Source organism: Vipera ursinii (assembly GCF_947247035.1).
Source record: "Vipera ursinii genome assembly, chromosome: 1".
Taxonomy (NCBI): domain Eukaryota; kingdom Metazoa; phylum Chordata; class Lepidosauria; order Squamata; family Viperidae; genus Vipera; species Vipera ursinii.
The window spans coordinates 300,676,820-300,689,600 of record NC_139512.1 but is presented as its reverse complement, the minus strand read 5'-3'; the positions used below and the strand labels follow the sequence as shown (position 1 = coordinate 300,689,600).

At 36.7% G+C, this 12,781-nt stretch overlaps 1 protein-coding gene across 4 annotated transcripts in view; it reads right to left on the bottom strand.

The window, feature by feature from the left end:
* Positions 1-12,781, bottom strand: part of BABAM2 (BRISC and BRCA1 A complex member 2) — a gene marked incomplete at its 3' end in the record, with an annotated part of 166,235 nt that overhangs the window by 148,866 nt on the left and 4,588 nt on the right. For all 4 annotated transcript variants that reach the window (XM_083352014.1, XM_083352017.1, XM_083352016.1 and 1 more), the window contains exons 3-4: positions 9,352-9,428; positions 4,654-4,748 (exon numbers count right to left, since the gene is read on the bottom strand). In XM_083352014.1, coding sequence (XP_083208140.1) covers positions 4,654-4,748; positions 9,352-9,428 — 172 coding nt within the window. The remainder of the gene's footprint in view (positions 1-4,653; positions 4,749-9,351; positions 9,429-12,781) is intronic.

The window sequence follows — 12,781 nt, the reverse complement described above, 5'->3', positions numbered from 1 at the left end:
GAATGGTTGACAATGATTAGGGCAATTGATTCAGTTCTCTTAGCATAACAATGTAAAAAGTTCTAAATTAAAATCTAAGAGCTGGCACTAAAACACTTTTCTAAATCACAGTCTCTCCTTTCTTTCCTTCCTTCCCTCCCTGCCCATCTCCCTACAAAGGACTGCCACATGTACCTGTTCTGATAAAATAAAGTTACAGATCGATTAGTAGCAAATAACAGAAAAACTAATCCACTCCATCTATAAAGGTTGTTTTATTAGCCACTTTAATGCATACTTTATATGGATTTCCAATTTACAAACTTTAGGCAACAGCACCATATACAGAAATATAGGTCCCCCTCTTAACCTCATTATCAATGGCAAGAAAAGAAAATGAGATACTTCATAAAGATTAATACAATTTAAGTCAGCATGAGGGAATGTTATCTACTGTATTTTGTAGTACTGTAAGAAATGACACAGTACAGTTGCAATCCTGAAACAGCCAAATTTAGTCCATGGACACTCATTACAATTTTGACTCAAATGCTTTTATTTATTCAATCACTTATAGGCTAACTTTAGCTACTGGGATATTATTTTTATACTCTTACACTGCTCATGTGATATGACCAATTTCTCCAACTAAGAAAAGTCAGAATAAGAAGCAACTTAAGACTTGTCAATAAGAGAATAAGCAAATAGTTTCTTAATTAAATGGAGCTTGTTTTTCTTAAGAATGTGCTTAACCATCCAGGTTGCTGGAATATCTTCCAGAAACGTGACTTTGAAGAAGACAGCTTGCTACTGTTTTTCCTGGCTACACTACAGAAAACAGCAAGATCTTCAGTTAGTGTACTTTCATATTTTTAGGAGGAAGAATTAAGTGCAGTAATTGACAAGGAAAATAAATGTCAAGAAATACAAGATATTAAGCCCTTCAGAGTGACTAATATTAAAGTAGAGCTTATCTTCACTGATTTTTTAAAAAGATACAATTTCAGTATGCCAGCAAAATAAAAATGTATTTGTGAGCTTAAGTTATAAAAGTTTTATTTAAATATTATGAAGCACTTTACTACACAACAAAAAAACCCACAAAAAATTAAATTTATTCATCGCTAACATTTTCAGCTACATTCAATTGCCTCCGATTTTTTCTACCTGTGTTTAGTGCATAAGTGTCAAATTTATTCACATTTTAAAGCATAGACTTAAAATATCTTAGGGGCCACAAATTTGTAGAGAGCAGAATTCACACAAATTACATGTTCCCTTTGAAGAAAAACATGATTTTTTAATGAATCTTCTCTCTTTTCCATAACAGGGCTAAAGGCATCATTAGGAAATCTGGAGAAAGTAAAAATCAAAGTGAAGTAATATCTCCTGTGACTATGGTAGCATTTAATTAGTAACTGTAGGACAGCAGATCAGGATCAACATGCCCCTAAAAATATCAGACACTGTATTTGCAAAGAGCTGCATTAATAAATAATAACTTGAAATCAACACTAACTCTTTTGACAATTCCATGTTACCTTATCTAATATGTGAAAACAAAATCTCTATTGTACATTCTTCAGCATTAAAAATAAGCTACTTAAATGACCTTGATGAATTATAGAATCACTAGCTTGCTGGTATTGTATTGTCCTTTCATAATCTGATAGAAACTTTTTCAGAACTAAGTATGCTTACCTAAAAGTTACTACGAATGAAGGAAAAAAAATACTGATCAGGGAGTCATATCTTGTAATTAATATGCCCCTATTTCTTTTCCAATTACAAAAGTGTCATTCAAAGTAATATTTTGATTTATACTGCCACCCATTCATATTCACAATTGTAAGGTTGGAGCTGCTGTACAAGAATGGCATTTCTGTTTCAAACAGACATTATGAATTAAAACAGGATTAGTCTTAAGTAATAACTAATGTCTGACTAATCAGTCAAATTTACAAGTATTTCTTTCTCCCCTGAAAATGTATATCCCAGTAGTTTGAAACTAAAGGACATACCACAAATGTATAGGATTTACCACAACAAAACATACCAAGTACGGTTGAAGAATATTGAATCACTGCTTTCTAACTATGCTGCAGTTGTTATACTTACTTAAAATTTCTGTAAGAAAGGAAACAGTATGTTAAAGTGCAATTGTAAATTTATTCTGACCATGTTTCTTTCTATACTGTACAACAGTTAAAGGCTATGTTGCTTGATTAAATACTTCTAATACGAAGTATCCTCACTGTGAGTATACTAATAGAATAAATGTATTAAATGCATGCAAAATGATAGAATTTATACTCAAAATTATGAATATAATTTTTGTGATGGTGCTTCGGCTCTGGAATAACATCTCTAGTGATGTGTGACTAATACATTATATCTTTTGCATCAAGTCAAGATCCTTCATTTGTCCATGCAGTTTTAACTTATAAACTATGGTTTTTGCTGATTTTTATTGCCTCTCATTTTTCATTATTATAATTCGATTAAAGATATCTAATAATTTTTCAATATGAAACATTGTATTTCTCTACTATGAACTCATACATATACATATTTTTAAAAATTCTTCTTTTAATATTCATTTTTAAAGAATGCTATGAAGCGTAGTTCCATATGTTAAATACAAATTTATGACTATGACTAATGTTCTCTCAAATATATTTATTTAGTACATTCATTATCCACTAATATTCTGAAACCAGAAATGCAAGGTCAGGTCTAATTTATGGTCAACAACTGAGTAAAATTGTCATTTCTATGTTACTTACACCCCCCCCCCCCAAAATGAACGAGCTAAGGATGTCACTCTTTAAAATTAAACTAAACATTCAGGTACGGGACCACTCTTTCAAATCCCTTTCTGGATGCACGTCTGATCTTCTGCTGATAGAAGATATATAAAATTATATAATGAAAGCAAATCTAGAAAACAAACTTACTGCACAGCAAGTAAAATTACAGCGAACAAGGTCATAATCAGCACACATAATCCTCAATAAAGCATAACTGGATTCCAATATTTTGGGCAATTTTCATCCTCTCTTCAACTTTCCTATTTTAGGAAAGGTTGTTAAAAAATAAGTCATACTGCAACTTCACATAATGCTGAAATAAGCTGCTTATTTAGATCCCATTTAGTTGAGCTTTAGGCTTAGTATGGGACTGAAACAGCATTGACTGAGCTTCTGGTAGGAGCAGGATGGAGGTACTACATCCATATTGGCTGTCCTTGATCTCTCAGTGATTTTCAAGTTAGGGGCACAATCTTTTGGTGGTTCTCCTCCTTTCTTCCTCAGTCTGTGTTGATGGAGAGGAGAGTTTGAACCCACAACTCATTTTGTGAGGTTCCTCAAGGTTCACCACCACCTCCACTCCTCTTTTACATCTACACAAAGCCCCTAGGTGAGGTCATTTGACAGCACAAGGTAGATATCATCAGTCAGCTGATGATAACCACTCATGTGTCCCTGGTCCAAGCCAGCCAAGTGATGCTATGTTCTCTCTCAGTAGCTGGAGGCTGCGTGGATTGTGGATGGGGAAGAACAAGCTTCAAGAATATGCAAGACCAAGTGGTTGTGAATTGAGGCCCTTCTGGATCTGGTGAATTTCTATCTTTATTTCTAAATGGGGTTGCATGCCCTCAGAAAGAACGAGTGTACATTTGGTGAGTTCCCCTGGACTCATGAGATGGCAGCTATGGCCCAGGGGGCTTTTGCACAACTCCACTGTGTACCAAGTATGCTCATTTGTGAATCAGGTGGCACTATGCATGGTCACCCATGCATTGGTCACCTCCCAACTAGAATACCATAATATGCTCTACCTGAAATAGACCCTGAAGAACATTCAGAAGCTGCAATTGATCCAGAATGCAGCATCAGGAACAACTATGGACATGCCACCGTATGCCCATGTTACAGTTTGGCTTTACAAGCTGCACTGGATGTCAACAGGCTTTCATATGCAATTCAAATAATTTGGCTCTACACCTTCCTGGCATAAGGCCAGGTTACTTGAAGAACTGCCTTTTTCCAATTGTTTCCATTCATATTATCAATTAAAGAATATTATCTGGCCAGACTCAGGAAGTGTGTTGTAGCAATGTCATTCCTTCTGAGATTAAATTAGCCTCAACCCTTCTGAGCCTTTGCTAAGCCCTCCAAGATCTAGCTTCTCTTTCTGGGAAGGAAAGGTTTGAACCTGTGAGTTAAACGAATTTCTTGATGACTGGGTTGTTCTTGGCTGCCATTATTTAAATATGTCTTATTTATATATTCTGTTACAGTACTGTACACAATATTTGTATTGTGTTAACCACACAGAGATGCTCCTATCAGATGGTGGTCATATAAATCTAGTAAATTAAATAAAACAATAGACAAAAGTGTAAAATAATGTTCACATACTCACGAAAGACAAAACTCTTTCTGAGTATCCAATCTTGTTCATTTTCCAGTAAAATAAGTGATTAACAACTAAATACCAACTTGTAGGATAGCATAATACAGTTAAAATACATAATACATTTAACCAAATCCCTAATGGAACAGATCAACTTTGTAGGTCATCTAACAAAATACACTTATTCCAATATTTAGGGCCACAGTTTAAAAGTAAAGCAATTGAACTGACAAAATGACAGAGAAATATACTTACATGTAAGGAAGAAGGATCAGGTAAAAATTCAGCATCCTCTCCAAAGATAAAGTCAGGTGGCAACTCAGGATAGTGAGCATTAAAAATTATATCCCCTTAAAACAAGCAAACAGCAAAAAATAATAATTTACCTACTATCACAGAAAAAGTAAAACGCTGACTTTGATCATTACACTAACATGGTTAGTGCTTTCTATTTCTCCAGCACTGTACTTGTCTTGTTTCAAGAAGCCATAAATACTAATCACAATTTGGGCAAATATAAAACTATGGTCAATATAAAATAGCAGGCAAAATCTTCTGAACTGATCATAAGTATGCCAGACTTTGAGATGTGACGCATGTATGCCTAAGGCTTCTTGTGGCTTATTCTTCTACTGCTAAAATCAGATCACTTTGAAAAAGAAAAACATTTTAACACCTTTTTAAAAAATCAGTCATTGTTGGAGAGCAACCGACCCAATTGGCAGGAGGCTGAAGTGGGGAATTAGCCTAGATTCACTAAATAAACACAGGAGGGCTAGGTCTGATCCCTCCCCCACAAATGCCTTTGAGTCTTATCTAGTCTTTCGCAGGCAAAAACTAGAAGTCTGAGGAGATTCCTGTATTATAGACCTAGAAGAATAAAGTAGCTAGTTTGAACTCTATACATGTGGGTCTGGTTGTTTGCACCTGGCAGGTATCATTCTATCATCATCAAAAAGAACTTCCTCAAATGTAAAAAATGAAGTTTACATTGGTGATACTATGATTGAATTTAATAGGAAATACCCATTTATTTACAAGATTAAGTAGACAGGATTGTTTTGAAAACCTTTTTGGAAGTAGCTATTTGCCCAGAATGTAAACTATACTTCTATGCTCTAAATTAATTCAGTGTTCTAAGGTGTTTTTTAAAAAAATGATTTCCAGAATATGTAAATCTAGTCTCAGTGGTTATAAACAATGGTTTATTCAGGACCGAGGCAATCATGCCTTATTCAAAAATTATGGCTGATATAAAATATAGTTTAGTACAATCAAAGAACCCAGCTACCATTCCTGATTTGTCTCCAACTACTATAATTTTGCACTGTCAAACTTTTTGCAGAATACCAGCTTTAATCATTTTTCAAGCCCTTGCTTCATCTTCATACTAGCTTCATCACAAAAAAAATGTTTCATCTACTGCTGTCAAAAGATATGCTAGTCCTTTCCCTTTCAAAGTAAAGTAAATGCTGTGCTTCCTTTGAAAAAGGTTTGGAAGAGAGGCTTCAGAAAGGACAGGAATGGAAACACAGCACCTCTTTTAAAAAAGGCTTTGTGTGGGATCCTGCACAACTCTGAATAATTTCATGGCTGCTTTAATGAGTTAACTCATTAAAATAGCTGCATCTTTAACACAAATAAGCAGCAATGCAATTTTCAGGTTCATGTGAAAGCCTGAAAAAAAGCTAGTTATTTTAAAGACATGCTACTTTCTAATAAACCCTTTCCAAATCATTTTTAAAACATACATACACCAACCAATTAACAATTAATTTCAGTAAATGTTGCAATCTGTTGTAACAAGCAATTGAAATTCAAATCTTCTGATGGACTTCAGAAGAATAGAAGTTATGCTTCAAAATGCCATGCTTCAAAATATTTTATCTGAATTTGCAGTATGACAGCTGTTATGATTGATACTCTGCAGAAAAACCCAAAACTCTTCTCATATAAAGAGGATGTACTAATACCCACAAAGGAAGCATGCCCTCCTGCTGAGAAACAAATCATGGGCACATTTTCTTACTGTAACATTTCTATGGCCTTCCCTCATTAAGTTCTCCTGTTCTTAAAGATAACAACTATGCATCAAGGAACAGGATGTCTGAAGTTCCTTACAAAGCTGTCTTTCAATGACTGTTTCACCATTATGAAATATCTGCCAATAAACAGACAAGGTCCTCTAAGCAACTTTTTCACTATTAACTAAGAACTATGTTTTATTTCTTGCTTGTGAAGTTTTCAAAATATATTGTTTCTACCTAGAACTTGACATGCATAGCATTTTTGGTCTATGTAATAAAGATTTGCATATTCATAAAGGCAGAGCTCTAAAGAATGTCACAAATTATGCCTCCATATTAGAATTTTTCATTTTAACTTCATTCTAAGATATAGATTAGCCAGCAATTTACAATATATCATCCAAACAATGATATGGATGAAAAATGATTCCTGTTTTCTCCTGTATTAACCAAAATGTTTTGTTTTGGATCATATTTGTACACTTTCTTCTTTTAAATTAAGCTGAAGGAATGTAGAAAAATCTCGCAAAAGCCAGAAACTGTGAATACATGACATTTACATTGTCATTATGCAAATGACATAGTTGGTATCAGTGAACAAATGAAAATATTTGCATTGTCTGCATAACAATGTCACTGCCAAGTGATATACTTTGATGTAAGAGAAACGGGAATTATAGAATCCATTTACCGGTATCTCAATTGGAAATTGAGGTTTCACTATCTTTATAGTGTGTGGGGCTGTTATGTGTGTTTTAAGAATTGCCTTGCCAACCCAACTACTTTGAAATAGCAGCTTGCCACTCAACTGTTGTGCCATTTGTGACTCAAGCACATTTAGCAATATGATCAAAAATTCCTTGAAATTTACACTGAAATGCAGTTTAGAACTTTAATAAGTGGTGCGCCATAGAAAGGTAGAAAAGATGAGGTACACTCACCACCATCCTATCTGTTTTTTCTGAAGTGCTAAGTATTCTTTTCAAAATGTTCAAAAATATCTACAAATTATAATGCATTAAATATAAGCAACAGAAGAAACCCTAAGAGGTAACTCACAAAACCAAATTCTACTATACATGAAAGATGCCATGTTACATTAGATACCTCTACCACTGATTCAATGAGTTATGCTTATAGTTTATGGGTAATTCACTGTCTTCCTATTTGTTTTCTCCTAATGTCTTAATAAATTTTTCTTAATTTTATTATCAGGCTGATGCATGTCTGTGAATATGTGATGAACTTTTATCAAATGATTTACACAGAAGATACTTTCCACTGTATTAAAAACATCACTACTGGAATGGAAATAACAAACACAAATTCTGTATCTTTATTAAAAACGAATATACTGAGGAGTTTCCTTTTTTAAAACAAGGTCGAGGGGCTAAAGAGAGGTACAGCTGCTCTAGAGTAGCAGTTGAGTGAGGAGATTACAGCATTACTAGTGCTCCTGCACATGTACATAAAGACACAAAAACTATTACTTAAACAAAGACAGCCTTGTGCAGAAAGAAGCAGCATACAAATATGCAGAACTTTAATTGCTGAACTAATAGTAAAATGTAGGCTGATTTGCCTGGGACCCTGGAACCCTACTCACTCAAAACAAGAGACTAGATTTACATATGAAGCTAAGCTATGGCTTGCTTAAGCATGCCTTACTCAATAAACCTCTGTGTTCACATCACACACTAAGATAAAATGAAATATAAGTGAAGTATACGTTAAGAACATAGTATGATTTTGGGAACAGCCAGGAAGTTCCAACCTCAATTGCTAGTGCTACAGCAAAGCTGAACTGACAGCATGAATGAAAGAGCAAAAATAAGTTTTCATTTCTCTTAAAAAGCTAACAGAGGCAAAGCACTGGCCTTGCACCTCCTTCCTTGATGTCCTGTCCTAGCAAAATTGCTGTTAAAATTGTCCAGTTTCCTACTTAATCCCCTTTTTAAAGTTGTCTAAACTGGCTGCTTCTCATTCTAACTACGAGTTGTATGAATAAGCCTTATCTAACATTTGATATATTTTCAATAAGCCACAACCTCAAAAATCTTTTCCTAATTAGCCACCATCGGCATCTATGTAAAAATCAGAATTATTTACTGAACCTCCTCATTCTACATCTGATTGCACTAACAGATATGCAGTTTATCTGCCTATTCATTCTGCTCACAGCAATGGTTTAAAATTCTTCACAATACTTTTACCTGTTTGTTTTGACCTTCGTGAATAATCCACTACAATAAAAAATACTTGGCCACTGATCTCTTTTAACTTTAGACCAGGGGTAGGCAACCTCGGCTCTTTTATGACTCATGGACTTCAACTCCCAGAATTCCTGAGCCAGCTTGGCTGGCTCAGGAATTCTGGGAGTTGAAGTCCATGAGTCATAAAAGAGCCGAGGTTGCCTACCCCTGCTTTAGACAGTCTCCTTCCTCTGACTGCCATGTGGGTTTCTTCCCACACGGCATTCTTGCATTGAGTTGCCAGCTCCAGGTTATATGGCACCTTAGGCCACATTCATTGATGGTTCCATCTCCCACCAAAGAGAAGATTTGCGTTTTTGCAATGAATTAAAAGGAGAAACGGCACTGGTGTCCCAGTACTTACTTAGCCTTAGCCTAAAACTGACCCAACCTTTGCATGGAGTGAATGGTCCCTACTTGAACACAAATTTTAAAAGAAAAGGAATAATATCAGCAGAAACTACTAAAAATATTACTAACACAATAAAAAATTAAATAAATTAAAAGACGTTCACTTGATGGAATATAGAACAGACATCAGGCAACTTTCTGTAAGGAACGGGTTCTACAGATGAGAAAAAGCAAAAAAGACCTACATAACAGAAATTATTATTTAGCCAGAATCAAAAAGTCAATGAAAATTTGCAGATTATTTTAAGGTACTAAGTACTTACATTTTAATGTTTCTCCAGCATATGGAATATGCAACTTAAATCGATCACAGCTAGGTCCAAGGGTTAATGATGTGCAGCTATAATTAAAAAAAATACTAATCTTGAGTTTTTATGACAATTATAGGTGTTACTCATATTGTAATTACATAAAATTAGCTATATAAAATACCATATATTAAGAACTTTACTGTGTTTTCAAATATTTTCTACTATTACATATGTTACATGTTTTGGAGGACAAAAAGGTGGGCTACATGTTGGCAACCTGTGCAATGCAAAATAAAGTAGGATGAGCCCAAATGCTCAAAAATATCCAAGTAACCGCAATTACAGCTGCTTCAAAAGGTTTATCCATCTCTAATATATGCACAGTCAAAATATCTGGTGGGATTGCCAATGCAAGCACGCTCCCAATGCATACAGTTAGAGACAATCTTTAAAGCAGTGATGCTGGCCATTCCGGAGGATGCATCTGTTTTAATACTTGAGGAAGTTCATTTATTTCACAATGCATCTCTTTCAAATGCTCTCCATAACTCAACAAATTGCAAACAGGCAAACTACAGCAAACACTATCATACTCCACAACAATGCATATATTTTCATTTATTATTACATTCATCATCATCATCCTATTATTTCAGATTTTGCAACAATAGCAACATACATTAGCTCAAATAAGTACCCGTATATACTTGAGTATAAGCCGACTCGAGCATAAGCCGAGACCCCTAATTTTACCCCCCAAAACTGGAAAAAGTTATTGACTCGAGTATAAGCCGAGGCTGGGAAATGCAGCAGCTGGAGGCTGGATCCCCCGAAAGACGTCTCTGCTGAGATGAGAGAACGGGGTGGCAAGCCGCCGAGAGAATGGGGCGGTGGAGTGCTCCGCTGAGAGAATGGGGCAGCTTGCTGTTCTCTCGGTGCAGCACGGCAGAGGCTGGATCTCGCGAAAGAAGTCTCCGCTGAGCGAGAGAATGAGGCGTCTCAGCGCCCATTTTCTCGGCGAAGACTTCTTTGCAAGATCTTTTTTTTTTTTTTTACATGAGAAGTTGGAGGGTCTGACTGAACTTTTTTTAGTCTCACAAATCTGTTTCCCTGCAGCAGGAGAGAAACACGCCAGAGCTGGAAAGCAGGTTAGTGAAGAAATTTTTTCCTTTTGGGAACAGGGAGGAGCTGGGTGATGATGTGCCAAGCTCTATAACAGTGCCGGGAGGAGAAGTGGCAGGAAACGGGGCTGCCATTTCAAGAACAGAGACGCAGGGCAATGCAGGGCGGCAAGCAAGTGCTCTTCTCTGCTCTGCATCACTGCGCAGAGCCACTCTGCTTCTCTGTTCTCTCCAGTGGCCGTGACGGAGGGCTGGCGGAGGGAGGCGACGGTCACAGCACAAGACAAGGGAGAGTTGGCGGAGGAGGAGGCGGCTGCTGCCAGGCAGGTGATCTGTGGGGCGGAGCATGAAGAAAGCCCCTCCAGTGGTGCACAGGAGCAGCAGAGCTTTTCACCGTCACTCCCCCCTGGCTCTAAAAAGGTGGAGGGGGATCAGGTCTACCCCGCCCATCCTCCGTATGGTAGCATGGCAGTCTGGCTTGGGAGGGGAGTGAAAGGGAGCAAGGAATGGCCTGGCTGGGGGCGACCCTGAAGGAAGCGGGTTTGGGGTAACTGGGGCAGCTCTACCCCCTCCCCCACCTGCCTCGCTTCATTGTGGTGGCAGCGGTGTGATGTGCTGCGCAGCCTCCTGCCCCATTGCGGCAGCCAGGTGGGACGGAGTAGGCAGGGTCCTAATTAGGGCTTATATTACAAGCATCCTGAAAAATCATGCTAGGGCTTATTTTCCGGTTAGGTCTTATTTTCGGGGAGACAAGAAACATGGGGAAATAAGACAAGAAGTATTGACAGAAATATTATTCATAGCATTTGTTTCACAGCATAAAGTTATTATTAGTTTTACCTCTAGTTTTACAAAGGAAACAATGACATTGACTTAGCGACTGTTCAAAGTTACAATGGCAATGAAAAAAATGACCTACGACTAGTCTTATGACCGTCACAGAATCCAAAGTCAGGTGAAGAAAATTCAGGCTCTTGACCACTGGCTCTATTTATGATGGTTACAGCATTCCAGGGTTATGTGATTGGCATTTGTGACTTTCCTTCAATAAGCAAAGTTAACGGAGAGGTCTGGATTCATTTAATGACTGTGTGATTCATTTAATTGCATTTATTCATTTAACAACTGAGGCAAATAAACCTCATAAAATTGGACACAACTCACTTAACAACTGCCCTGCTTAACAATGAAAATTCTGGTCTCAATTTTGGTCATAAATCAAGGACTACTTGCATTACAGTTTATGGACAGACCATCAATCACCAAGTTAAGAACCACTATCCCATTTAGGTTTCAAATTTTATTCAGGTGGAAAAACGATGTTAATGACTATTACAAACTGTTGCATACCAAATCAAACTATTCACTGTGAAGATTGACTGAAAACTGCTCTCTAAGGTTACACGCTGGGGTCTTTCCAAATTCTACTGAGGATCAAGAGACAAAATGTGGCACTCCTTTTATGCAGGAAAAGCAGCATAAGATATTCGTCACAAAGGGGAAGACCTGCCTTTACTTGTTCCACTCACCTTTGAGCATTTCTTGGCCAAAGCAAAATATTTGGGATTGTAAATTCTCTGGAAAAAGTCTTAGTCATGACCCAAACCAAGAATACCACCACCATTTCTATTTTGAATGAAAAAAGGCAGGTGTGAAATGTTCAGTTCTAGTGACCAGATGAGCCATTAATCAATCATATCCAACAATTCAGTTTCGTCTCCCTTGTAGAACCAACTAAGGAAGACAGCAGAAGCCATAGCTGAAAGGTGCTGTACTTATTCACAAAGAAATACTCATCACATGTGCCTTTCTACCATTTTCTCAAGCCCTTGACCAAATGGCCTGCAAACTTCCCACAAACTAAAAAATCGGCACAGATATACCTTTAAACAGATATATTGACACAGATATACCTTTAAAAAGAAACACCTAACAATAGAAACTCTTCCAATTTTTTTTGAGAAGTGCTATTAACCATGTTCCACAAACCTTTATAGAATCTAAAAAATAATAATTTTACTTCCCATTTAATTAAAACATCAAGATTATGTATTAAGTGAATCATGAGTATCTTAAGAATTTAATCTCAATTTTGGGACTCAGTCCCATCATTCTATGTGCCTCTTATGGCCTTGGTTGGATAGTCTCCATTTTGCTCTAGTTGTATGCCAAAGCAAGCACACGAGGTTTTATTCAGTTTATCAATTCTTACGCAAATAAGACATACGCAAAACTATGCTAATCACAGACTGAGAGTGTAATGTGAGCTAAGTAACATATGACATTTGGAATATGACCAAATCAGAGAATTTACAGAGGTC